Source organism: Oreochromis niloticus, linkage group LG7 (assembly GCF_001858045.2).
Source record: "Oreochromis niloticus isolate F11D_XX linkage group LG7, O_niloticus_UMD_NMBU, whole genome shotgun sequence".
NCBI classification, from domain to species: Eukaryota; Metazoa; Chordata; class Actinopteri; order Cichliformes; family Cichlidae; genus Oreochromis; species Oreochromis niloticus.
Window position 1 is genome coordinate 18,503,219 of NC_031972.2, and position 25,872 is coordinate 18,529,090.

The window sequence follows — 25,872 nt, forward strand, 5'->3', positions numbered from 1 at the left end:
TGCTGGCACAGTGTGTGACCTGCAGGAAATGACTGAGAATTGTGACTGTAACAATGCTAATGGACCGGTGCCAGACCGCAGCTGTTTATTTAACCACACAAAGCATTCTTCTGGGTTAATAGCCACAGACACTCCAAGATACTGACTATTTAATGATTTGGTCTGAGACACAGTACAGTATGTGCTTGGTTTGGGGGGAAAATTGCAAAAAGCTAGATGTGTGGCACCGTATCAAGCAAAGCAATAAGGTTCCTAGCAGTGGAAGCAGTGACTCAGTTATTCTGGGCTCGAGCTGCGGACTTTTGTTTGAAAATGGAGCTTTGTGTTTTAGTCCTACGTGGTTCGCTGTGTTTCGTTCCAGTCAGGGAAGTCTTAAGAATCTCCTCAAAGCGCTTTGTCACATCTGTTTTAAGGAGTTATCATCTGTCAGTCTGCCTCTCAGACTCTTTAGTGCCAGCCCTGCCCATCCTTCCTGGATGTGAGCTCACAAGAGAAAGACCAGAACAAAGGATGGGCAGCAGTCATACACTCTTACAGCACCGCTCTCTCCTTTGGGTCCACGTCAGATAAAAAGTTGTGATTTGCATTCTTTTCACAGGTTTTATCAGCGGTTTACATCAGTTGTTGTGGCTAGCATTTTGGTTTTTCTTTCGATACTTATCATTTATTATTTGTAGTTAAAAAAACAAAAAATATTACCAGACTGCTGACTTCCCACTGGGATTCATCATTACCTGAACCAGGTCAGAACCTCCACTCAACCTAAATTTAACCACTCAATTAATTGAGTGGTTAAATGCGTTATTTCACGTGAGTCCAATGTTTACATTTAAACATTGGACTCATGTGAAATAACGCATATGCTCTGGTAAACTCTGGTAGGACTGTAATATTACAGTCCTACCAGAGTTTTAAGTAGCCCAGAGATATATATTTAACATTGCTGCTCACATTAAGAGTCACTGTTGTTACCTAGTGAGCTAGCAATGCTACCAAAGCTCTTTAAACAAACAAACAAACAATCATACCCAAAACACTTTGGTGTGCAGGCAAACGATAAAAACAAGTAGGTTTGCACCTTTGGTTCCACAGTTAATAAAACCCTAAGTAAGTGTTTTGTTCTGAGTGCTATAACGAACATAGCTGAGGACAAAGTGTGAGAATGAATCGTTGAATCTTGTGTCCACACACATACCTCCTGTCGGTGATGCGCTTCTGACCCCCGGAGCAGCCTCCCTGCGCTCGCAGTCCGGGCTGAAGGAGGGGAGGGAGGGGTGTGACTACCAGCCGACCGTCGACAGTTTCCAGTTTCCAGAGCTCAGTGAAAAAAAAAAAAAAGATGAGGAGCTGCTCTCTTCTGCCGAACAACGAAGAAAGACTTAAAGTTCAACAGAAAAGAAAGGAGCTAAGATAATCGACTGCGATGAAATGTGCGTCCAAAAGTGCGGGATTGACTTTAAAAACAAAGCGAACTGCGAGCATCCAGAGGTAAGTTGCGTTAAGGCTGCTTGTTCTTTCTGGGAGATTTAGACAGCTTGAAGCTGCAAAGAAAACTCAGTAATTAAACTGGTGCTATTTGCTGAAATCAGCCGATAATTTACACGTGACGACTGTGCCAGAAATATGCTAATTTTATGCATAATTAGGTGTTTTCAAATGAGCAGCTTCAATTTTCAAGACTCCCGTTTCAAAAGAAAGGGGAAAAAGCGACATCAGAGTTTATTTTAAGGTGTTTTTTTACAATAGCGAGTGTGTTTCTGGTGAATAACCTTTTGTTTCTATAATTAGTGGAATTTAATCAAACAAACCGATAAACACAAGGACAATGATGGCAGCATGATGATCTGTAAATTGGCTGCTCTCTATAATAACGCTCAATCTACTCCTGCAGTTGAACACAGTGGACACTGCGCTCCCTGCTCAAGTCTGACCTCGAGTGTCGGCAGCTGGTATTTTTTGGACAATGATCAACTCTCAGATCCAGCTCCACTACAACTACACAGGAAAGCTGGCCAACCGGCCAAGCATTGGCGTGAGCCCCGGCACTGTGGACACCAAAACCGTAGTTTTCCTCATCGTTTGCAGCTTCATCGTCTTGGAGAACCTCACAGTGCTTGTAGCCATATGGAGGAACCACAGGTTCCACAACCGCATGTACTTCTTCATCGGTAACCTGGCAATGTGCGACCTGCTGGCTGGAGTCGCTTACCTGGTCAACCTGCTCCTGTCTGGAGAGAAGACCCTGCAGCTCTCACCTGCTCTCTGGTTTGTGAGAGAGGGGAGCATGTTTGTAGCACTTGGAGCCTCCATTTTCAGTCTCCTGGCTATTGCTATAGAGAGACACCTTACTATGATCAAAATGAGGCCTTATGATGCAAACAAGAACTACAGGGTATTTCTGCTCATAGGGACCTGCTGGCTGATTGCTATATCACTTGGAGCTTTGCCTATTCTGGGCTGGAACTGCCTGAATAACCTCCCTGATTGCTCCACAATCCTCCCTCTTTACACCAAGAAATATGTTGCTTTCTGCATCACGGTTTTCATACTTTTGCTCTCAGCCATAGCCATCCTGTATGCCCGCATCTACATCTTGGTCAAGTCCAGTAGCCGAAAGGTGAGCAAGCACAGCAGTTCAGAGCACGCCATGTCCCTACTGCGCACTGTCATCATCGTAGTTGGAGTTTTCATCGCCTGCTGGACTCCCCTCTTTGTCCTGCTCCTGGTGGATGTAGCGTCCGAGCAGAGGTCCCCCATTCTTTACAAAGCCGACTGGTTCATTGGGCTGGCTGTGCTCAACTCCGCGATGAACCCAGTCATCTACACTCTGGCCAGCCGCGAGATGAGGCGAGCTTTCCTGGGTCTGGTTTGCGGCTTTTGCTACAGGGCGAAGGCGTCTGTGAACGGAAGCGGAAACAGACAGTCCCTGGAGCCCAGCCGCAGCAGGAGCAAGTCGTGGAGCAGCCAGAACCAGCAGGGCTCCAGGCAGTCAGAGCCGGAGAGAGGACAGGAGTCAGACAGGGGCCACGGAGAGGTTTCAGTGGTAGCTGGAGCAAGCAGAGGTACCGCTGAGGCTGCGAGTGACAGAGAAGATTAAAAGGAGAGAGGAGTAATTTACAGTAATACTCTGAGCTTACGGGCTTGTGCAGTAGTCACAACGGAGAGCATTGTTCCCAAAAAAAGGGTTTCTTTAAATGAAGGGTAGATTTCTGACATTAGCTGCAGGGCAGTGCTTTCTTTTTGCTATATGTTCATCATCTGTAATGTATGGCTCTTTCAAGTCCAGCCTCCAGTGCTCAAAACTTGCCAGAGTTTGGAGTCACATTGTCCTATTTTTGTTGTTGGGTTTTTTTGCTGGATAACAGTCACTTCCACAGATGACTGGTGCTCTTACCCTCAACAGAAAGGACTTTTACCTCCGTAGTTGCAGCTGTGAGCTCCTATGATAAATAAGAAGCGAAAATTTACCCGCAGTTACCAAATAAGTGCAATTATATCACTGCAAAAACCAATGTAATGAAGAATGATTGTAGACTATCGTTATTGCAATGACACACAGCTGAAGGTATTTATTAATCTACGTAGTTTGTATTTACTCAGTAATCCTACAGTATGCTGGGCAGTTACTGTAATCTGCATTGTATAATAACCAAGGCAAGAGTTACTCATAGCGAAGAAACAAACAGGTGCTTTTTTTGTATTATATCAGTAGCATTGGGTTCAAAATGAAAGCGTTTGCGATACAAGGGCTCCATCTGCTGGTCTTACTCAGTACTGCTGCATGTTTACTATGCAGCTACAGCAGTTCTTTGTGTGCGTTTGCTTTGAGCTTTAAAAGCATGATGCTAGAAAGCTGAAGACTGTAAAGAGGCACGTGAATGCAGCATGTGAAATACAAATTGCACATATTCATGTTAGATAAAAAAAAAAATCATCTTTCACTCAGTAAATTAAAATGGAAAACTATTAAATTTACTGTGTAACAATTCATTAGAATCACCTTATGGCCAAGAGAGTGCAGCTCTGCTTTGTTTATGAAAAGAACTTATATAAAGGCTTGGTTCACCAAAAAAAGTATTTACTGTGTAATCTAGCCATGCTTTTGATTTTGTTAGTCAAGATTTAGAAGCATGGGTCTCACTGTAGCTCACCTGGCTGTACAGGTGACTCAGTGCTGAAGGCTGCTGCAGAGGTTCAGCTCTGAGTCTGACCCAGACCATTTTCTGCATGTCCTTACCGCAACTCTTTTCCCTGCTTTCCTGTCCACTCCCTGTACTGCACCATCTAATAAAGGCTGAAAATGCAAAAGAAAAGAAAAAGAAAAAAAAAAGATGTAAAATATTATGTTTTAAAGATATCTGGAGGCAATCTAACACACAATGCATATACACTAAGTTGTGTTTTCCATGGCTCATAACATCTATTTCCTAAAACCAATTTCCAGTCACTGTGGACAATCCACAGACCGCACCTGGAACTTATTTACTCTTACTTTTCATGGGAACTAATATAAATAGTGCGGACTGTGGATGACTCAGAGTAACATATCTCAAAGACAAGTATATGTGAATGTGGGTAAATTAAAACCACCTGCGTGTTTTAGATGAGAAATCTGTGACTCATGAGCAGAAATATTAATACCTGAAACTATTACAGCAGAGAAACAACAGTGATTCTACACATTCACGGTTTTATTGCCAACAGTCATACAGAATAATGATTAACTAATACAACCAAAAGATTAAATCTGTAAACATCATTTGGACTTGTTGTCTCTATGTTTTTATTTCCTTTTTTCCCCCCAGTTTTTTTTAAATACCTGTCCCAAAATAGTGAGTTTCTGTGTGATTTCCTCTGACAAAGATTTATATTTAGAATCTCAAAATGATACATTTATAATATATAATAGAGAGGGAGGGAGGGTGGGGGACAGATAGTGAGAGGGAACAGTAGTCTCAAGCAGCAACACGCAGCAGGGCAAAAACACAACCTCTAGTGAACAGGCATGCCCCATTGAAGATCAGCTATTGCACTTTGAAGGAAGAGAGAAAGGAGAAATTAAAAACAAACGTTGTACAAATAAAAGGCACATTTTCATCAACAGAAATCTGGAAAGACGCCATGTTCTTAGTTTTTTGTCCCAGTGAGGAGTTTGGTCATTTCTTTAAGTCTCAAAGCTGATCCTCGGCGAGATTCGAGTACGGTTGCTTTTGATATACGCTTTGTTTGTTTGGAATTTTGCACATTTTCCCAAAGTGTTCCTACAAATTCAGATTTTAGAAATAAAGCTTCTTTTTTTTTTACATTAGCAGAGTGCTTTTAAATAATTTAGCACATTATTCTTTCTTCAGAGTTATTTGATTTGATGAAATTATGTCGCAAAGAAGTGGAGAATGCAAAAGTAAATGACAAAATTCTCTTTGTGTCCTTCTCCATTGGGACACAATGAATCAAACACATTAACCCAAAACGGATGTGGTGGATGGTTTTTTTTGTTTTGTTTTTTAAAATTTTCACAAGGACCCCAGTGCTGTGGGTTGTGAGATGCATGTACTGTACACTCCCTCTTGCAGCAAAACACAGGCACATTATATTACATTGCATCTGTCTTGTCAAACTCATTGAACACATGCTGATTTGAGTTCAACTGAAGTGATCCAGTGCATATCAAATACAATGCCCCATTCATTTGGTATCCATCGGTGTCCTGACAATAGTAAGGATAAGAGCATTAAAAAAAAGAAAAAAAAAAGTCAGTTTCCAGTGCTGCTGTGTACCACTTCTATGAGCTTTTTAAAAACAACATAAATACTAAACTGTCCAGAGGAATGAGAGCGTACAGTGGATTGCAAACTGAAAATTAATGGTTAAAAACTGGCTTAAAAGCTGTATTTTCCTTTCAAACGCAGTGTTATCCAAAGCACATGTAACTGACAGGGGTAACTATCCAACTCTAGGGTGACATCTTGTGGCAAAGCTGTTTTTATCATAAGACGTCGACACACTGAGAAATCAAAAGCTAACATCAGTAACTGAAAACGATTGAAAGCATTTTAAACATTCGGCGTAAACGCAAGACACTCGTCTGACACGCGTGAACTAAGTGACCTAACTTTGTTTTGTGCTATTCGTTTCAGATCCTTCAAATAATAATAGTAATAATAATATTTAAGATTTTAAAGGTTCACAAAAAGCTGAAAATGTGAATCAAAGATGTGAGAATATCCATTGCAAGCCCCAAAACTAATCACCGACTATACACCTAAAAGAATTCAGCGAAAAACCAATTCGGAAATAGTTTGAAAAGCATATATTTTTTGTCTTTTTTAATTTTTTTTTACAGTGTCAGCATACATAAGCACCTCTTTCAAATAAAGGGGTATCAAGGTCTACGAACATGGCCACGAGAACGGTTGATTTTAAGTCATGCGACTGCAGTGACACGAGAAAATACTTCATAAAAAACTTTATCGTTAAAGCCATTGACAGCACTGTCAAAGGGTGGCTGTTTGCACCCCCTCCCCCTACCCAACAATTTGTGACAACTGCAAAGCAAAAGAAAAGAAAAAAAAAAAACCACATTCAGGCCTAAACCCCAATAAAAGCTAGGTTTTTCTTATAGTGACTAATCGAATAAGCTGTCACACTGTTGGTGAGATTAAAGGACGTTTTTCCGAACGTAATTTCGTTATAAAGAGCGTTTCCGTTTCCTCAACCTCTTAGCCGACGGTTCCTGTAGAAATGTGGTTGTGCTTGACAGACAAAACTAAAGTTTCAGAATTTTATTCTAAAATACTCTTGTTAATACCTCTTTGAGGTTTGATTTGCGCTTTGTCTAAACTACAAGAACAATAGTCTTTTTCTTAATCTTTTAAAACACCAAATCGAGATATTGTGTCCAAATGCACCTAAGTCTTCTCAAAAATATAGCATTTCAGTCATCACGACAAAATAATAACAGTTCTCTTTTGTTTTTTTCATCTTTAACAACTCCTGCATCTTCCAGCGTCTCCGGTTAAGTAACTGCAGATCAGTTTGTCTCAATAACTCTTTGAGCGAACTGAGCCTTGAAGCATCGACTCGTGTTTCATCTTCAAGCTCCATAGTGAGAGGCCATTGTAGCGCTTCCTATTATCGGTCAGGCATCGCAAGCATCACTGTTTCCTTCCCACAGGCTGTAGGAGACACAGTTCACTCCCGGCTGAAACAATCGGCAGGTTGTTGTCACGGTGATGGCCAATAAGGTGGCTAATGCTGTCAAATATGTGATCTTTTGTCCGTACCTTAAAAAGAAAAAGGAAGACAGATATTCAGAGTCTGCTTTGGTCTAATGAGAGTTTAATCTTTTACTTTCATGCATTCACAAAAGAGTTAATGAATCAAGCTCCATGTGTCCTGCTACACCCCCCTCACCCGTCTTACCGTGCCTTCAGGGTCCACCAGCAGTAGGTGTTTGGCAGTTCCATTGTGCATGCCTGTCAGTACGTAGGACCCTGGGTTGGTAGTGCTCTTACGGACGAGAAAGTCCCCGTCATTTTTCAGAAGTTTCTCAGCATCGCGGCGACTCATTTTACCGTGGTACCACATTTGGCCCTCCAGCTCCTCCTGAGCCCGAAAGGCCAGAGAGCGCACAAGCAGAGGGCTCGAGTTGTCCACGGATGCTGCCTTGTGAAGACCGGATACCTGGGACTGGACCTGTCCCTGAGACAGCGGCTGGGACTGGGACTGGATGGCATCTTCGAAGGGCTCTGGCACGGTGAGGACAGTGCCAAAAGGTGAGTTAAGAGAGGAAAAGTAGGTACAGGAAATTAAAAATTTAAATCAGCATAACTATCAACTAGACAAAAAAGGAATATAAATGTTATTCTTCCTTTTTACTTTGACAAACCAAATGTTGATTTTGTCAATAACTGCAATATATTAGCTTCATTTTTTCTAAATTCAGTGTTCAACAGAGGTGATCCTCAAAATAGAAACACATACTGTATTCATTCCCCAAATATACTCCATCCGCAATGCTGTGATAAAATATTTGTCCCCTTCTTGAGTTTTTAGTTTTTTGCATATTTGTCACACATTCATGTACGTGTGTTATCACATAAAGATAAAGGTAAATCCAAACTGCAGTTTTTAAACAATGATTTTATTTATTAAGGGGATAAAACTATCTAAGCCTACCTGGCCCTATTTGAAGAAATAATTTAATAACTGTTAAATCATGAATTAACTACATGAATTTCACTAGCCATCCTTTCACACTTGTCCTGGACTGACAACACAAAAGTTGACCTTTATGGAATGCTTGAGTCCCTTTACATCTGTCGTAAAACTAACACAGCATTTAATAAAAGAACATCATGCCAACAGACAAACACGGTGGTGGAAGTGTGAGGGTCTAAGGTTGCTTTGCTGCTTCAGGATCTGGATCTAGAAAAAGTTCAAGCCATTAGTTCATTGAAGCTAAAGCTTAAGCACAGTGGGGTTATGCAGCAGGACAAGGATCTGAGCACACCACTAAGTCCCCCTCTGAATGGCTCAAAAATTTTAATAAACGTTTTGGAGTGAAAATCCAGACATAAATTTGATTGGGATGTTGGGCATGACCGTAAAGCCCGTACTCAAAAATTCTCCAGTGTGACTGAATTCAAACAATTCTGCAGAGGCCAAAATTCCTCCACAGTGACATGAAATACTCATTGCCTGTTATCACAAACAACTGATTGCAGTTCTTGCTGCCAAGAGTGGCACAACCAGTTATTAGGTTTAGGGGGCAGTTTTTCCACACAGGCCCAGGTAGGTTTGGATACCATTGTATCCCCTTAATAAATGAAATCCTCACTTTGAAACTGCAGTTTTTGCATTTACTTTAGTTATCTTTGCCTAATGTTAAATTGGTTTGATAATCTGAAACATTTAAATGTGACAAATATACAAAACATCCCCTGAATGTGCGTGTACTCTTTCCCATAGCATGTAAACTGATGTGATGATATGCTGATGACACTGTTTTGTGTGTGATGGTTTGAAAGGTGTCCTAAGCCAGGGTCACAGAGAGAGGGCTGCTGGACTGTCAGCTACCTACAAAGGTATCAACATATAACTTAACCAGTCAGAGTCATTCAGTCATTTGTTTGGATGGTGAGGAGCAGCTCAGAAACTGTATTAACTGTAACTGTTGTGTTTTTACTTGTTATATTGTTATCTGTTAGTCTTGACCAGGTCTCTATTGGAAAAAAGATTTTAATCTCAATGACTTTTACCTGGATTAAAAAAAAGATAATGATTAACATGAACTCACTAAAATGTGATTATGCTGTTATAGAACTACAGTAGGTGGACATTGAAGTCTGAATTTAAACATTTCCAAAAGAAACATTCACATTTAAATTGCACAGCTCATGCGTTACATGTAATTTGTGTCATGGTGTCTTCATGTGTATGCCTTTGATCTTCCATGTATATTAATAGCAAAGCTAAAGCTGAAGTTAGAAGGAGGAAGGGGACAGCCACACACTGCCATTATCACAGTCATCCTTTTGTCTTCATACTGACATGATGTTATTATGACGCCGAGCTTAAGTCACTGAGAAACAAAATCTGGGAAACCTCTATAATTACGAACTCTGATTCTAGTCGTCTTACAGTATTATTCTGAAGGAAGCCTACAGATACTATTCAGCTTCTTTCTACTGCTTTATCATACAAGCTTTAAATTATGTTTTCATCAAAGTCATGAAAGATACAAAGTGAAAATAAATAAAAATGTACTGGCAAATGTTAAACTGTGTATACCATAAAAAAAAAAAATCAGACAGTGCTTCCAAATCCGATATCTGAATACAAACTGACTTTTTAATACAAGGTAACCAAGTCTTACTCATATCAAACAGGTCCTTCTGTGGGCTCTCTTTGGCTGCAGCTGCCATGCCCTTTGTCACATTTTCAGCCTCTGCCTGGAGAGCTGCGAGCACCTGGGCATCGATCTGCTGGGTGTTCACATAGGTGGGCATTTCCTCTGCATTTGGTACTTGACCTTTAGTCTCTGGGAGTCCACTTATATCAAATGATCCTAGAGATTTGAAGAAACAATCATTTATACTTTTGAAGACATAAAATGTTGCAGAACTGAATATCTTGCATAGTGGACGTACTTACCCTGTTGCATGAAGAAAGTCTTTCTTTCATCTCCCCAGCTTTGCCGCCCTTGGTAATATGTCTGATCGACAGATCCTGGACCCATCTAATGACATGCAGAAAAACACTGGATATTTGAGATTATTTTGAAATAAATGATGATGTGTTGATAAGGTTTAAGACTCATTTAAGTATTGTTTACTTTTTATATATACTCACTGGACACTGTATTAGCCACACCTGCTGAATCGCTTGTTGACGCAAATGTCTAATCAGCCAATCACATGGCAGCAACTCAATACATTTAGGCATGCAAACATGGTCCAGGAGACCTCCTGAAGTTCAAACTGAGCATCAGAATGGGGAAGAAAGGTGATTTAAGTGACTCAGAACATGGCACGGTAGTTGGTGTCAATCAGGTTAGTCCGAGTATTTTAGAATCTGCTGATCTACTGGGATTTTCCCACAAAAACATGTCTAGTGCTTACAGAGAAAAGTCCAAAAACAAAAGGAAATATCCAGCGTTACTCAGGATTAAATTCCTTGTTGATGTCAGAGGTCAGAGGAGAATGCCCAGACTGCCTCAGGTTTATATAAAGGCAACAGTAACACTCATTGTAGCCAAGGTAGGCAGAAGAGCATCTAGCAGCAGAAGACCACACTGGGAGACACTCCTGTGAACTAAAAACAGGAAGTCGAAGCTACAGTGGTGTTGTTGGGGATGTTGGGGATATTTTTATCCAAACTTCAGGCCGTTAATACCAAAAACTACTTATTCTGCTTGAGTGTTATTGCTGACCACGTTTATACCCACAGTGTGCCCTCTTCTGATGGCTGCTTCCAGCAGGAGAATGCTCCATATCACAAAGCTCAGAGCATCGCAACTTGGTTTCTGGAATATGTCATTAAGTTTACTTTATTCAAATAAAGGCAAAAAGGGGTTCAACCAAGTACTAGTAAGGTGTAACTAATGAAGTGACCAGTGAGTGTATATTCATGATTTCAGCAGGATCTCATTGGGCAAGTTTCCATTTAACTGAGATCTTGAAAAATGTCTAAATGGCACCCAGCAGGTTAGGCTAAAATCAGACAACTGCTATGTGTAAGCAAAATCACCAATGTAACTGCAGCGGGTCCAACAAGACTGAGTGTCCTGAGCATGACCATTAGAGCTGCCAGAGTAAGCTTCCAAACTATTGGAGATTACAGTTCTTAAGACACCTTATAATTTAGGTGTATTATCATTAGGTACACTGACAATCTAGAATACTGGAAACATGCTTAAAAAGGAATATAACAGGAGTATAAAAGAGGTGAATCTCTGGTCATGGAGTGTGCATTGTGTCATATTCACAGAAACTTTCAAACCACATCAATGAAAAAAAAAAGTGATCATTATTGTGATCGGTGATTTCTTCCCCATATATCAGGACACAGGATGACACATTAAAAATAGCCAAACAATTTGTATACGTTTGTTTACAAAAGAAACACAAAGTTAAACTAAGCTGTACCTGGCAACCATCTGCATTTTGATTGGTCAGCCTGGTGTCAATGAAGCCTCCAGGGGGAGGCATCTTCCCGGGGATGTTGTTATAGTAAGGGTGCTCTGCTGACTCCTCCTCTTCCTCTGTCCAAGGTAACTCCTCCATGTTTAATACCCTGAATAAACACTTCACTCATGAAACTTAACACTGTACTGCATTGCTGTGCTGTATTTGATAAAATTATCACCATCGATATTTGCTTATGTTAGTGAACAGGTACTTTGTGATGCACTATTTTTATCTCACCTGTCATGTGTGGAGGACAGCTTGCTTGAGGGACACTGCAGGTACTGCTGGAAGCGAAGGTCAAAGGCCTGGCCGATGGTACTGATGACGTCCTGGGCTAGTCCATCAGAGCACTCCAAGATGTGGCATGCTGACAAGAGTCACAGCAACACATTTTCATAAGCATGACGCTGCAAGTCTACAGAACGTTTAATCAATGAATGCTCACCTCTTCTGTTAACTGGGTCCTTTGCTACATAGGCAACATAATCTGTTGTATCCTGTAATGAAAGATACATCTTGTAAAACACCACTGATATGATTAAAACTAATTATAAAATAAAACAAACAGAATTATAAAAATTAGAAAGATATAGTGTAAAATTTTATAATACGTTCTGTTAAAATAAAATATCTATTTGATTGGCAGTGTAAAGCATGCCAGTACTTAAAACAGCACTTATAATTGTATTAAGATAATTTTTAAACATCTTTAACAAATTTAGTGTTTTTAAAGTCAAATTTCAAGTACTTTTTAAAGATTATATCTGTTATTTGAGTACTTACAGGGTCTCCACCTGATGCAAAGGAGATGGACTGCATGTGATGGTTGGCTATAATCTGTCAAGAAGAAAATACAGTGCATATGTGTTATCACATGGTAACATGTATACATACAAGCATATATGAAGTCACTATGTTCTCATGTGTACTGATGAAATGATAAAATTTCACCATCTGGTCTTTTATTAAAAAATTCTATAAAAGCTGTCCTTCATCCCCTTAAAACTTCTTGGCAATAAAACTAAAAGATGCTCCTAAAGGAAGTATCTTTCATTCACTTGTTAGGTGAATGTTCAAACCACTATAGTATGGAGCCATTCCAGTGAAAATGGTAAATAAAATACAAATAAAACACAGTTATTTTTGAGGTTTCAAGCATGTTTCACAACATGCCAGTGTCGTTGTCATTTTTTTGGTCTTTACACCAGCTGTTTCCAAGTTCATTAAGGCGTTGGTAACTTTAGCCCACTTTCCATTGTGTTCAGCCAGTTGCAACAGCTGTCTGTTCAGATACGCGGAGAGAACCTGAGTTTCATGGCATTGCAGTCTGAATCATGACATTTGTAAAAAGTGTTATTGTACAGGTATTTCCTTGGAAGTATTCTAGGAACTGCTAAACTGCTATTTTAGACTCAATGCTGTGTTCTTGCCTGCAGATTTTTGTTTTTGCTAAATCTCTGGATATTCATTTGAATAGATTACATTGAACAGATTTATGCTGCAGCTAATTAACTGCAGTGTTGCCTAACAATAACTTGCCTTTTCCATATCTAACTCTCATAGTTTGATGTTTTTCGTTGGTTTTCTAAAGCTCATGCTTTATTCAAACTTTATTAAATGTTGGTTTGTGGTTGCTTAGATAGGTTGTCCAGCAGCCTACAAACACCGGCTTGTTGCTAATTTGGCTAGCTTGTAGGTCTGGATTGTAAAAAACATCTTTCACATATATGTCCGTATTCATGAGGTGCAACAACAATACAGGCAAAGGAATAGGCAGCATTCAGATTACTGAAGGACGAGCTCATGTGTTTCAATTTACATTGCAGTGACAATAAAAGTGGATTTCATTACACAACAGCTTTACTAGCATTTGTTTGTTCCTTCAATACCGTTTTCGTTCTCCTAAATATTTATCTTAGGTGAACTCAATGGCCACGCAACAATTCAAGGGGAACTCCAACATGCTATTGCTTCACATGGGTTCGGCTTTTAGTTTGTTTTTAGTGCAGTTTGTCTGTGTTTGTCTATACTTCTATTTCCTTTTGTACCAGGGTGTATTAGGATCTTGCTTTTTTCTATCAGAAACTACAAACACTCAAATCAAAGATTAGAGGGGTGTTCTAGCATTTAAGGGAAACTGCAACATGCTTTGTAGCCTTGTAGCTATGTTAGGTGTTAGGTGGATCAATCACTCCCCTCAAAGTTGGGATAACTATAACTAGGTACATCCCCAGGGGTTAAACTGCCTTGAGCTTTATTGGTCTCTGGTTGTCACATTCCTGCTAGTCTCCTCCTGTGTGTATGCCTCTTAAACTCTAAAACTCTTTAAAAAACAGAAACTCACTTCCTTGATGTTATTGTCTTAAGCAGGAGTTTTAATATTAGCAGTAGCATTATGTATTTCTACAACATGTTCATTTTTAACAAAGATCCTGACTGACCTGTTTGCAGTCAGGGGTCATCAGGTTGAGGCTACTTGTGGAGATGTTTAGGTTGATGGACATGCCGGCAAACTGCAGATTGCTCTTCCCCAAAATACTGGACAGAGCTTTGGATGGTGGCTGTAAGGATCAGACACAATAAGACACAAATAAAAGCAAAACTGATTAGAATAGAGACTTGAAAGGTAACAAAATCAGAAGACAAGCACCTCAGAAGCTCCCCAACAAACATGTAGGCTCTGGAATTGTTTGCATCCTGGTACTTTTTGAAACCTCTACTAGTTTCCTTTGGGCAGTTTCCGCTGCTTATGCAAAGGTACACTAACCAGCTGCTGGCTTTTTCTCTTAAACATAAAACAGTTCCTTTACACAGCTCATTGATGCATAACTGAAGTGCAACTGCATAAAATCTGTGGTAACATGATTGTTGCAAACACACAAACATGCGCTCTTCTCCTGCACGGAAATCCAGGCAGATGTTTTGCCAGTAAGAAAGACAAACAGGACTGTAAAGTGTTGGACAAGATATGTCCAATAAAGGTAGGATTGAAAGAAGCTAGAAAAAATTGTCAAAACCCATTCAAAATTCTCCACGTGAAGCTGATGTCACAAGCGTGTGTCTGTCACACAGCCAAACCAGCAGCACCTTATACCAGACATCGATTCTAAGAGGAAGAAAAACTAGCCTGCTTGGATTTTCTGTTATGTACTCTTCCCTGACATTTGAACAAGCTCTAGAGAGGAGAGCAATGCTTCATTTCACACCCCACATTAAGACACAGATCCTCACAGGCTGTGGACGCACACACAGAATACAGACGCTCACATACATGCGCACCCACACACACACTAGCTTGGCGTCCTGATCACAGATATTGTGCGCTACATGAGTCACTAAGCACTGTGTGCGGTGTGCAGTGCATCGTGGGCTGGAGCTACACCCACGCACACAGTCCCATACCTCTTCATCTCTCCCTCTTCTCTCCTCAGCCTCTCTCTTCTCTAATCTCCCCCTCTCTCCCTCTTTATTTTCCCTCTCTTTTTATATAAACCAAGGAAGGAAAGGAAACATAGAGATGGGACGCTATATATAGAATGTGCATGGGTAAATTAATATGTAATGCCATTTCCTATTTTTCCAGCTTCTGTATATCTTACTAACATTCAGGTCTCGTGGAGTGGGCATTACTTTTCCTGTGATTATGCCATTCTTTTATCCTTCTTCCCTCCCTCCCATTCTGTACATCCATGCAAGCTACCTTTCTCTTCCGCAGAGCTCCTTTGGTCCCTGGAACAGCCTCACACACCAGGCTGATGGCTTCCCTAGAAGGAGAGCAAGAGGAAGATAAACTTGTAATTTTGATTGTATTGTATTTGCAGTAACTAATCATCCCAATCATACACAAGAAACATTTTCTGTAACTTGGTACTAAACCTCTCCACACAAACATGCCCACAGTGATGATGTTAGTGCAGTAATGTTCAGCAAGTTCGACGTATTTATTTAAAATTTTAGTCTAGCATGCTAATAATGATTATTGGCACGCAACACAAGGTCCAGCGGAGGCTGATAGAAACTTTGTGGTTTTTTATTCAGATCTACAAAATAGTTTTTCTAGTTTCTAAAACCACAACATCTACCTTGTGGCAGTGCACTGAAAATTTGAACCTCCCAGGAGCAGTAGGTGACACATCAACAAAGTTGGCACGATTCATCCTCTGGGAACCTGAATGTGTGCATAAAGTTTAATGGCAGCTCTTCCAATTCTTTCAACCAACCCCGTCATCCAAAAAGCTGTGCAACCAGCTTGGTTTATGATTGGGACGGGCATCCCATGATGCTTATGGCTAAGGCACAGATGGCATGGCTGCATGGCATGCTCATTGTTTGATTTTCAGGGGGACCTTTGCTGCAGGTCATATGCTATTGTTTCCATTAGTTCCTTTCTATCTCTGTGCAAACTGCTTTGAAAGGCAAATTGTCAATAATGAAAACTGTCAGCTATCATATTTCTCAAAAAAAGAATATAAATTCTTTCTTCTAAGACCAACATGAGGTTCACATGTTTGAGTTCCCCTAACTTTCATAATGCCCCAAGGATACAAACTCCCAAAGTCCCTTTCATGTAGTACCATCAACATTTTAAATTAGCCCACTACTTTGGTCTATGCTAAAATGTTTTAAAATGGAAACATTACCTGACAGCCTCAACTGTGCTTTGTGCTTAGTTTTAATTTGTTAGCATGCTAGCATGCTAAGACAAAATAATAAATATAATAAATATAAGGTGAACAGAACTGCTAACATGAGCGTGAGCTTTGTTTTGGATTTGGAAGTTACTGATACTGATGCTTCTCACTCACAGTTTTTGAAAGTTTGACCAAAAAACTACAGATAATTACATGTTGATAAAATGGCATTGGCTTATAGAGATTTAAGTAAAACAAACAAACAAACAAACAAAACCCAGAATTGTAGTGTTTTGTTTACAAATACTCTTGAAATGCATTAAAGGGAAATCTGAACACGTTTCTCTCTGTATGTCTTTTTTGCCATGCTTCTCCATATTAGAGAGAAACATAAGCACACAAACACACAGTGGCAGAGAGAAAGCCTGCTACTGTGTGCTAGCTAATGTTACCAACTTCAGGAAGTGAAGCAGAAAAGTAGACATGACACGAACCGATTCGCTGCGCCCTTTGCCTCACTGCACATCGGTCAATGATTTCAGAGGCAGAAAACTCCATGCAAACAAAATGTGCATCCTAAATGCACTCTAAAGTCATATATCCTTAAAGTGTTACATTTTTAAATGTACCGTTTTCTTCATGCAAGTTTCATTGTGCTAAGGCATGGCAGAAGGTTCCTCTGTCCACCATTACCTTATATTTTGTTCAAATATTGTTTAATACAAAATTGGCTTAATACACAAAATCAATGCATCTATTAGTGAGATGTCTAATGATATAATACATTTGGCCACAAGCAACTACTCAGCAATATTTTTCTAGATACTGACAGCAAATGTTTGGATGCATAATTTTTTTTTTAAATTTTCAATAATGAGTTTGAAAGTTGAAATGAATATACAAAATATTTTGTTAATAATGACTAATCTCTTATTGTCCTATGGCTGTTATGTTATGCTATGCTATGTTATGTCTTAGATAGAAACCAAACTGGTAAAAAAAAACAACACACATCACAGGTTCAGTAATTATTACTACGTAAGTTAGTCACTTGTACGTAATTCCTACCAACAGATGTAAGAAAGAGCAGTTTTATTAACCTCAGCATGTGAGGGTGCTTATTTAGCACTCTTTCATCGGTTGGATCATAAAATGTATTTTTCTACTCTTCTTATGTGTTTGTAAATTGGTTCACCTTTCAGAAACCAGATGTTGCTAACTTACACTTTCACAATATTCGTTATATTCAACATACGGTTATAGCATCATTTTTCTTTTCTTCTTTTTTTATTGTTTTTTTTTTATTTAATCAATTATTATTTATTAATTATTTTATCATACAGCACAAAATGTCAATTCAATAACAATGACATAAAAATTAGTATTGTGAAATATAATTTTAGCTCAGGTGTCATATGAATACTGGGTGCTGAAACCACATCTTCAATACTATCTGACAATGAAAAGATGCAAATACTGCTGATGCGGATAAAACCTGAGTTCAGCCTACTCTAAAAGACAACCTTCCCAGTATTTACTGGTGGTGACAAACATTTGGCATGGGACCAAGACCCAGCATACCAAAAGGTCAAATCCGGCTCACTGGAAGGCTTTGGGAAAACTGAAGAATGCAAAAGAGGGCATAGATTTCCAATTTTTACATTTTTTGGTGAGTTATACAACCTTCTTACAAAGAAAAACAAAACTGGGGCCTGCTATAAATCATCGAAGTAAAAAAGTAACTGATAAACTCTGATAAAAATAAAGCTATGGCATTTTATTGTTAATATCTTCTTCTATTCTATCTTTTTGTTGTGGTTATGTTTTGTTTTTACAGTCAATCCACAGTAAATTTACAGGAAAAAGTTACTAAAAGTTACTTGCTGCACTTATTTTTCTTAAGACATGTACTTAAACGTCTTCACCTAAAAGTGCCGCCCACGACCCTGAGAAGGATAAGCGGAAGCGAATGGCGGGATGGATGGATGTTTGACACCCCCACATCCTTTTGTTATTGATGTGTTTTGGTTGTTTATTAGAAATAAAATAATGGATTTAAATAGTTTTAAATTTGGAAATTGTTCATTGCTGAACAATTTATGTGTGTGTGCGGACGGGACCAAAAATTGGTAGTTTACTATACTTGTGGGGACAAACAGCCCTTGTGGGGACCAAAATCTCAGTCCCCACAAGTGTGAAGGCATTTTTGAGAAATGCTAGGGAAAGCATTATGTCAATGAGATATAACCACAAGGATATAAATACACACGTGTGTGTGTGTGTGTGTGTGTGTGGCTGTTTAAGTATTTTATCAAATTAAAAACTGTCATTATAAGCAAGACTCCATTCAATTTCAACTTGTCTTGTCCTTGAAGAAATATAAATGTGTGACCATACCTTGTTATTTGTGACCTTGTAGTGAAATCCAGGGATCTCATCGACCTAAGGACTTCTATACAGCCCAGATACTGCAAAGTAAGAATGAAAACCCTGTGTGAAATAAACAAAGACTACACATCATTATGCACAAAACCAATCTTTTGTTACCTTTCAAGGGCTAAAAAAAAAAATTACTGCAGTCTTTAAGAGCATACAAAATCACCACACACACAAGTTTTCACACTAGGGGCTTGTTCTAGAAAGGAAAGAAATGGACCCATTGTTTAACATCAGGCATGACACAGTTATTAAAACTTGTGACGCATGCATGACTTTCAAAAGCAGTGGGGGCATTTAAGTCAAGTTATCTTTAGCATTCACTTATTAGCTACTCTGAAACAAAACAATATTAAGTTTAAGATGAAGAGACTGTATTTGTTTGGAAAGGAAATATAAAATATTGAGTTTCTCTAACTTTTTAAACACTCACTGGCCAGTTCAATAGCTAAATCTTGCTAACTCCTGGTAGGACCACCTTTTGGTCCCTGAACTGTCTTAATTCTTTGATGAATAGACTCAGTGAGGGGCTGAAAACATTCCTCAGAGGTGGCAGGAGGCTATTCCAGCAATCATAGAGTGAGAGGCAGCATACACCCTGGACAGGTCACCAATCTGTCGCTGAAATGCATCTAAATATCGCAGCAGAAACAGAGACAAAAGTTTCCCAATCTTCTGTTGTCCAATTTTAATATCAGTGTGAACTGTAGCCTCAGTTATTTGTTATTAACTAACAGCTGTGGCTCCCAGTGTGGTCTTCTGCTGTTCAGATATGCTCTTCTGCATACCTTGGCTGTAACAATGGGTTATTTGAGTCATTGTTGCCTCCCTCTCAGCTCACAGCAGTCACAGCACTCTCCTCTGACATCTGACATTAACAAGGCATTTTCACTAACAACTGCTGCTCATTTGATATATAAACCCTAGAGATGGTCATGTGGAAAAATCCCAGTAGGTCAGCATTTTCTCAAATACTCAGACCAGCCTGTCTCACGCTAACCACCATGACACGTTCAAAGTCACTTAAATTGCCTTTCTTTATGATTCTGATGCTTGAGCTTCAGCAGGTCTCTTGGACCTAGATGCCCAAATGCCTGATTATATATGACAAAAAGTTAAACAGGTGTACCCAATAAAGTGGCCAGTTAGTATTTATGTAGTATAATTAAAGATAATGGTGAAATCTGAGACCTTTTTGAACAAAACAAATTAAAATAATTATTTTTTTATGTATGCTTTTGTAAAAAAAAAAGAGCAGCAGCATTTTGAATGTCTCTGTAAACAAAACAGACTTCCAGACACACCAGTGTTTCCACTCTGTCCTTTAAAAAGAGCCAGTTCAAGAAACTAACTTGTTACAATCATAAATTTCCTTTTATAACTCTGTGTCTGTTTCTGCTCAGCATTTTGCCCTCAAACAAAAATATTATTTTGTCAACATGATGTTCTCAAATTGCCTATGTTCTCTATTTTTATAAGGGTGTGTTTGAAGTGCGTGCTTTAGCAGGGCCAAAAATACATCAAGCACTTCTAAAATTAGCAGAGCTCTATTCTGAGCTCGCGCAGGGTTTATATTCCCTTATGTTGTATAAGAACACACATAACCGACTCTAAACCAACTCTAAAACTGAATTTCGGATTAATAACTAGGTTTCCAAGTGATCTAGATAAAAAAAATACAAACTGTAATTAAATTCAAACATTTCTAAATATTTAAGCCATACTGTATATTGCATTGTCTAAACCTCCTTCTGCTACAGTGCTCATTGTGTGCATTATCTAAAAGTTTCTTCTGCATGACAAAGTGTGAAAAATCCATTAGTTTGTGCTCACGAACACAAATTGCCCCATCTTTTCATGACAGCATGCACAACTTTTAAACTACTCTTTTAATAGGAAGTATATTTGGTGTCTGCAGCATGTTTTTTCTTGAGACTCTTTGGAGGTTATCATCCTGTCAACCGAACGACCACCTTCAAGTGTGGCTTCTTTCCCCTATTTTAAAGGTCATCAGGTGAAAATTTGTGTATATTTATGTCCAGAATCATGAAAAAAGGAACATTTGTGTCCAAAAACAGGAATCAGTGGATAAAAAGTAACAACTTTCTCACAGACTGCTTTGAGACTGTGTTGGTTCTGTACAGTCTAGACAGGATAATCAGGTCCAGGAAATAATGCATGTGATCAATAAAAAGAAATAATTATTGGTCGTAATTGAATTTAATAATCAAATAATCATGTAGGAATTGTTGGGGGGGGGGTTAGGCAGTAAAACATTTATGCGATACAACTTTTGCAGTGCAGCAATGCGGTCAGGAATAATAACATAACATAATAAATATAAATGACTGGATTTATGTCGATCAGGTGGCCAAGCACACGTTTGCCACATCAGCTTGTCAAACGATCGATACGTCAGTGTTATTTGGTTCTGAAATGCAAACAAAGCAGGTCTAAGAAATGTAGAAAGCGATCGGTTAATTACAGCTTTACCAATCTGTATTTCTTTTATTGTTTATGTGAACATAGTATACAGGAAAACCAATTCTATACATATTATTCTGTTAGTATTTGTCACATATTGCTCCTGTAAGTACAGTGGTACGCTCGTGGTAGCCTCGAGTACTTGGAAGAAAGGACAACTGGATTTTCGTTAATTTAAAAAAGGCTTCTTGCCTTCCTTTCAATCATTTGTGACCTGGATGACTCAGAACCTACACAGACAGTGGTATGCATATAGCCTGACCTCTGACCTTCCTAAAAACACAATGAAATACTAGCAAAGACCCCTGTTAAAAATGTTCGTGACAGAAACTGCTACCAGAAAAACCTTAACATATCTAATGTGCATTTCTTTTCCTTTTTTATTTTTTCGAAACACAAGACTAGTACGAGTTAAAAGTGAGAGTGTAAACAGCATCACTGTCAGTCAATGCCGCTTGGGAGTAATGGTGCGTGACGTGCGAGGAGTGACCACATGACGCTAATTAAAAGTGCTGTGAGCAGAACACCACGTTGAACTCAATACACACGGGACTGAAACCACAGGGAAAGCCGGGGGTGGAGGGTGAGCACAGGACGGACCCATTTCCCCTCTCACAGTGTGGTTGCTTTCAGCGGCATTGACTGGACAAATAAGTGCTCTCTGCCTTAATGCAGTTAATGGAATGTCACGCTGGTCACAGATACTGTAGGCTTTGTTTGGGCTAGCTGTAGTAGGTGTCATATGATGGCAATCGTAACTTGATTTGGAATATAATACATTTCCCCTGGCAGTGATGGCCTCGATTTTCATTTTTCTCCAAAAAGCTGCATTTCTCTTTGCAGTGCAGTATAAGACAAGGCAGGAAAAATAGCAAAATTATTCCTTTACTTCACCCAGTAAAAATGCCCCCCCCCCCCCCACACCTTAAAGAGCCAGGACTCTGCATCATCACTCCTTATGCTAGTGACTCATTGCCGGCATGATGACATTCGCAGCTCCTGTAGTTGTGCGCCAACTTGCTCACCTTTAAATGATGTACGACGGTTGGACAACAGTAACAGCAGCCAGTGATAAGTGTAATAAGACGAGGATGCTCCGAATATCTTTTCCCATTCAACCCATTCACTGTTGGCAAGCTAAAGCAGCCACAGAGGTGCACAATGTACAGAAATAACTCATCACCATGGTTACAAAAGCATAACGTTGCCTCTCTGTATACATGAGACTGGCCAAAATATCGGAGAAATGTAAATGTTTACACAATGTTCACATTGATAATTACCATTTTTGTTTTGCCGTCATGAGCTTTTCCTCTACTTTTCCCCTTAATGGTGACCTTCTCCTTTTTTCCTGAATTATTCAATGCCAGTTTCCCAGTTGCTGCTATTTCACCCAGCCTACATACACCCACTCAAGGGCATGTTGTGAGAACTACATTATTCCCACCCCACCCACCCCCACTTGCAGGTAGCTAAAACTCGACTCATTCAAAGAAAAGAGAGAATGGGAAAATGACTGGGATGAACAAAGAACAAAACGAGACGGTGGGGGGAAAGAGTGAGTCCACCAACCTTTACAATGTATGTGACTCCGGGACCAGAGATCTTCTCGTTTGAGTGTAGCCATCCTTTGGAGGGTTTGCTCACCAGTCCACCGCCTCCACCTGGATTCCAGTCCTCTCCGCTGGGCTGGTGCTCATCCAGCCTGCTCTTCTTGCTCATGCTGACAGATGGCTCCAGCTGTGAACAGGGGGTTGAATGGGAGGCCGAACTGCACAGAGAGACACCCACACCAGAGGCTGCCGCCGCCGCTGTAGCTGCGCTGGGACTCGGGCCACTGGAGCTGCCTGAGCCTGATCCCCCACCCCCCTGCAGCTTTGACACAGCCAGGTCCTTAACGGCCGAGGGCAGACCCTTTATGCCGAGCAAGCTGCCGGAGTTGCTGAATTTCAGGCTGGACACCTTGTTGATGAGGGTACAGAGGGTGGTGCCTCCATCTTCCAGGTGGTCAGAGCCGTGGCCGGTGGGGTTGCTGGAAGGAGCGGTGGCGGAGGAGGGCTGAACCTCAGTCGGGGGTGTGTAAGACGTCTCAGCTGCAGACTGGGGGGTGGCCGAGACCTTGGGGTTCATGGACAGGCCGTGAAGAAGCTCATCGACGGATGTTACTGACTCATTTCTGAAGCGGTTGTATTTGGTACGGTGAAGCATACCCTTCTCTCTCTTTGCTCTCTCCCCTCTCTCCACCAACCAACGCGCACAGCCTGCCTCGTTCACAAGCGTGCTGGCAGACGTGGCTGAGCGGTGCTGATTACCCTCTCCTGTAACATAGCAGCAACGGTAGGCAGCAAACGCCTTTTTAGCAATCACAGGCCACCTGACTGTAATTTTCTCTATTGAGGTTACAGTGGTGGTTGTGTTGAGCTGCTGCTGCTGTTGTCGCCAAAGTCCAATCTGCTCTCTGTAAAATCCAGAGCTGCAATCCAATCCGTCAGAGAAAAAATATACAGACACAATCCATGGAAACAACACTGAAGCAGAGGGAGGGGGAAAAAAGGATGGAAAGGTCTCTAAAAGGCTTCCAGTGTTGTGGTGCAGCTTTTAGTTTCCAGCGGTGACGCTGCTGCTGATTTCTAGCTCAAAATCCAAAAAGTTAAGAACAGAAAAAGATCTGTGTTGTTGATGATCACGGACACTGCAAGGGAAGAGCAAATACTCTCTACTGACTGCTGCCTGCCTGCCTGCCTGCCGGCTCAGAGCTAAAGCATGACTCACTGATCTGAGAAAACCTTCTCAACAAAAGGCTTGCTGAACACTGCAAATCACTTCCTGTTGGAGGGAGAGGAAAAAAAAAAAACCTCCCACTTACAGCACACTAGAACCAATCAATTTTTATATTCCCCAGTCTCATATTCATTCTCCATAATTCTTTTCTCCTTATTTGTTTTTCTGTGAAAAGGAAATGAGGGATGAGAGGTAGCTTGATTGTCTTAGTAACTTCGTGAAATAATCATTCATATTTTGCTGGAATTTGCGCCTTGAACAGTGCCATAAAACTGACGACCTAATAAAAGTTTGATAAAAGGATGACACACCATAAACTAATCAGTTAGATGGCAGTAAATGAAGTGAAATATGTAATGAAAACATCCTTTTAATTCACAGCTAAATCGAAGCGCCTGCCAAAATCTTATGGCACAAAAATAAAATAGACATTCCTATTCAAAGAAAAATAAAGATTCACCTTAAAATGATGCAAAAGAAATCTTCATAAATCATCAAGAGAAGCAATATTGCAAAATTTTAGTATGATTGGAAATATGTGAAACATTAATATATTGCCCATGTTCAAGTATAATTGCATATTGTGAACAGACATCAGTCCTGGACCACTCACCAAAATCTACCACCAGTTATTTCCACAGCTATTTATATTCGAGCATCAATTATATATAAAAGGACTAAAGCAATTTTACTGTTTTAAACCTAAAAATGTTGAGAATCTGCAATAGGAAAAAACAAACAGTTCAACAATGAAGCAGAAACAGATTCACAGCCAGTTTAAAATACCCAGCAACTGGTCCAGGCTGAACTGCATGAATGATACGACTCAAACAAACACATTCTGAACGGCATGTTTCTCAGGCAGATAAGTCAATGAAATAGCCAGATGGATAAAAGGAGAAAAAAAAGCTTCAGAGTCTCCTTAAAACCAACAGCAATGAAGCATCTTTGTCTCCCGGCAGCAGAAAGCACACATTCATATAAAATGTCCTCAAGAGCATCTAGCAACGGCGAAAGACTGACACTCATTCATAAGCAGCTTCCGCTCTCACTGTGCTGCAGATTTCGCACTGCAGTCCCTCCCAATATCTCCCTTTCCTGCCTGGCAAAAGGAGAAAAAAAAAAAAAAAAAGACAGCACGTCTGCCTTCTCGCCTCAGAAACAAAGGCAAACACAGAAGCAGGGGGGAAAAAAGGCAAGCCCTCGCAAATCAAAAGTGACGGCAAAAAGACAAAGCAGAAACGGAGCAGTGGACAAGAGAAAAAAAGCATGCAGTTTTTAGTCTTTTATGTGAATGAAATAGCAGGCTGGCATACCAGTGTTTCTGTGAATGGAAGCAAGGCCTTTCTGCCTCTGCAAGGCAATCCCTAGGGATGGCATGGTCTTATCCAATGAGGAGCCAGCTGGATGACTCATTCAGAGGAGGCTAGCAGAATAGTGGAAGAGACCATTCCAGACACAGGTGTACATTCTGTTTTCTCTTAACTGTCCCTTAAAAAGGCTACGTGCATCATCAGACATGAGATGTTTGCATAATTAAATAAGATAGTGTTCTGTTAACAGAGTGGGAAACATGAAAAAGGTACAGGACATGAAACAGGAGGAGTAAAGCCACCCCTGTGATTTTGATTGTCACCATAATCCCTTTTTTCCCCCTCTCTACATTCATGTGGACAGTTGCCACCTACACATTTAATTAGTAATTGACTTTAATATGTCTCTCACTCTCTCTCTCCCTATACATACATACACACACATATATGTGTATATAATTATATACATACATATCTGAGGGCATTACAAATGTGCTACAACAACAAGTATATTTAGAGCTAAAACTGGACATCTGT

At 40.0% G+C, this 25,872-nt stretch overlaps 2 protein-coding genes across 2 annotated transcripts; one reads left to right on the top strand and one right to left on the bottom strand.

Annotated features, from left to right (window-relative positions):
• Positions 1-1,258: 1,258 nt before the first annotated feature.
• s1pr3b (sphingosine-1-phosphate receptor 3b) lies at positions 1,259-4,759 on the top strand. The gene is made up of 2 exons (XM_005456294.4): positions 1,259-1,488; positions 1,892-4,759. Exon 2 carries the CDS (start codon positions 1,964-1,966, stop codon positions 3,095-3,097), a length of 1,134 nt encoding a protein of 377 aa, XP_005456351.1. The 5' UTR covers positions 1,259-1,488; positions 1,892-1,963; the 3' UTR covers positions 3,098-4,759.
• Positions 4,674-25,383, bottom strand: shc3 (SHC (Src homology 2 domain containing) transforming protein 3). Its single transcript, XM_003451543.4, has 12 exons — positions 22,814-25,383; positions 18,719-18,789; positions 15,391-15,454; positions 14,132-14,251; positions 12,474-12,527; positions 12,136-12,187; positions 11,928-12,057; positions 11,649-11,796; positions 10,156-10,240; positions 9,878-10,069; positions 7,423-7,748; positions 4,674-7,283 (listed from the first exon to the last, which is right to left on the bottom strand). The coding sequence occupies exons 1-12, from the start codon at positions 23,447-23,449 to the stop codon at positions 7,155-7,157; spliced, it is 2,007 nt and encodes a 668-aa protein (XP_003451591.1). The 5' UTR covers positions 23,450-25,383; the 3' UTR covers positions 4,674-7,154.
• Positions 25,384-25,872: the final 489 nt, after the last annotated feature.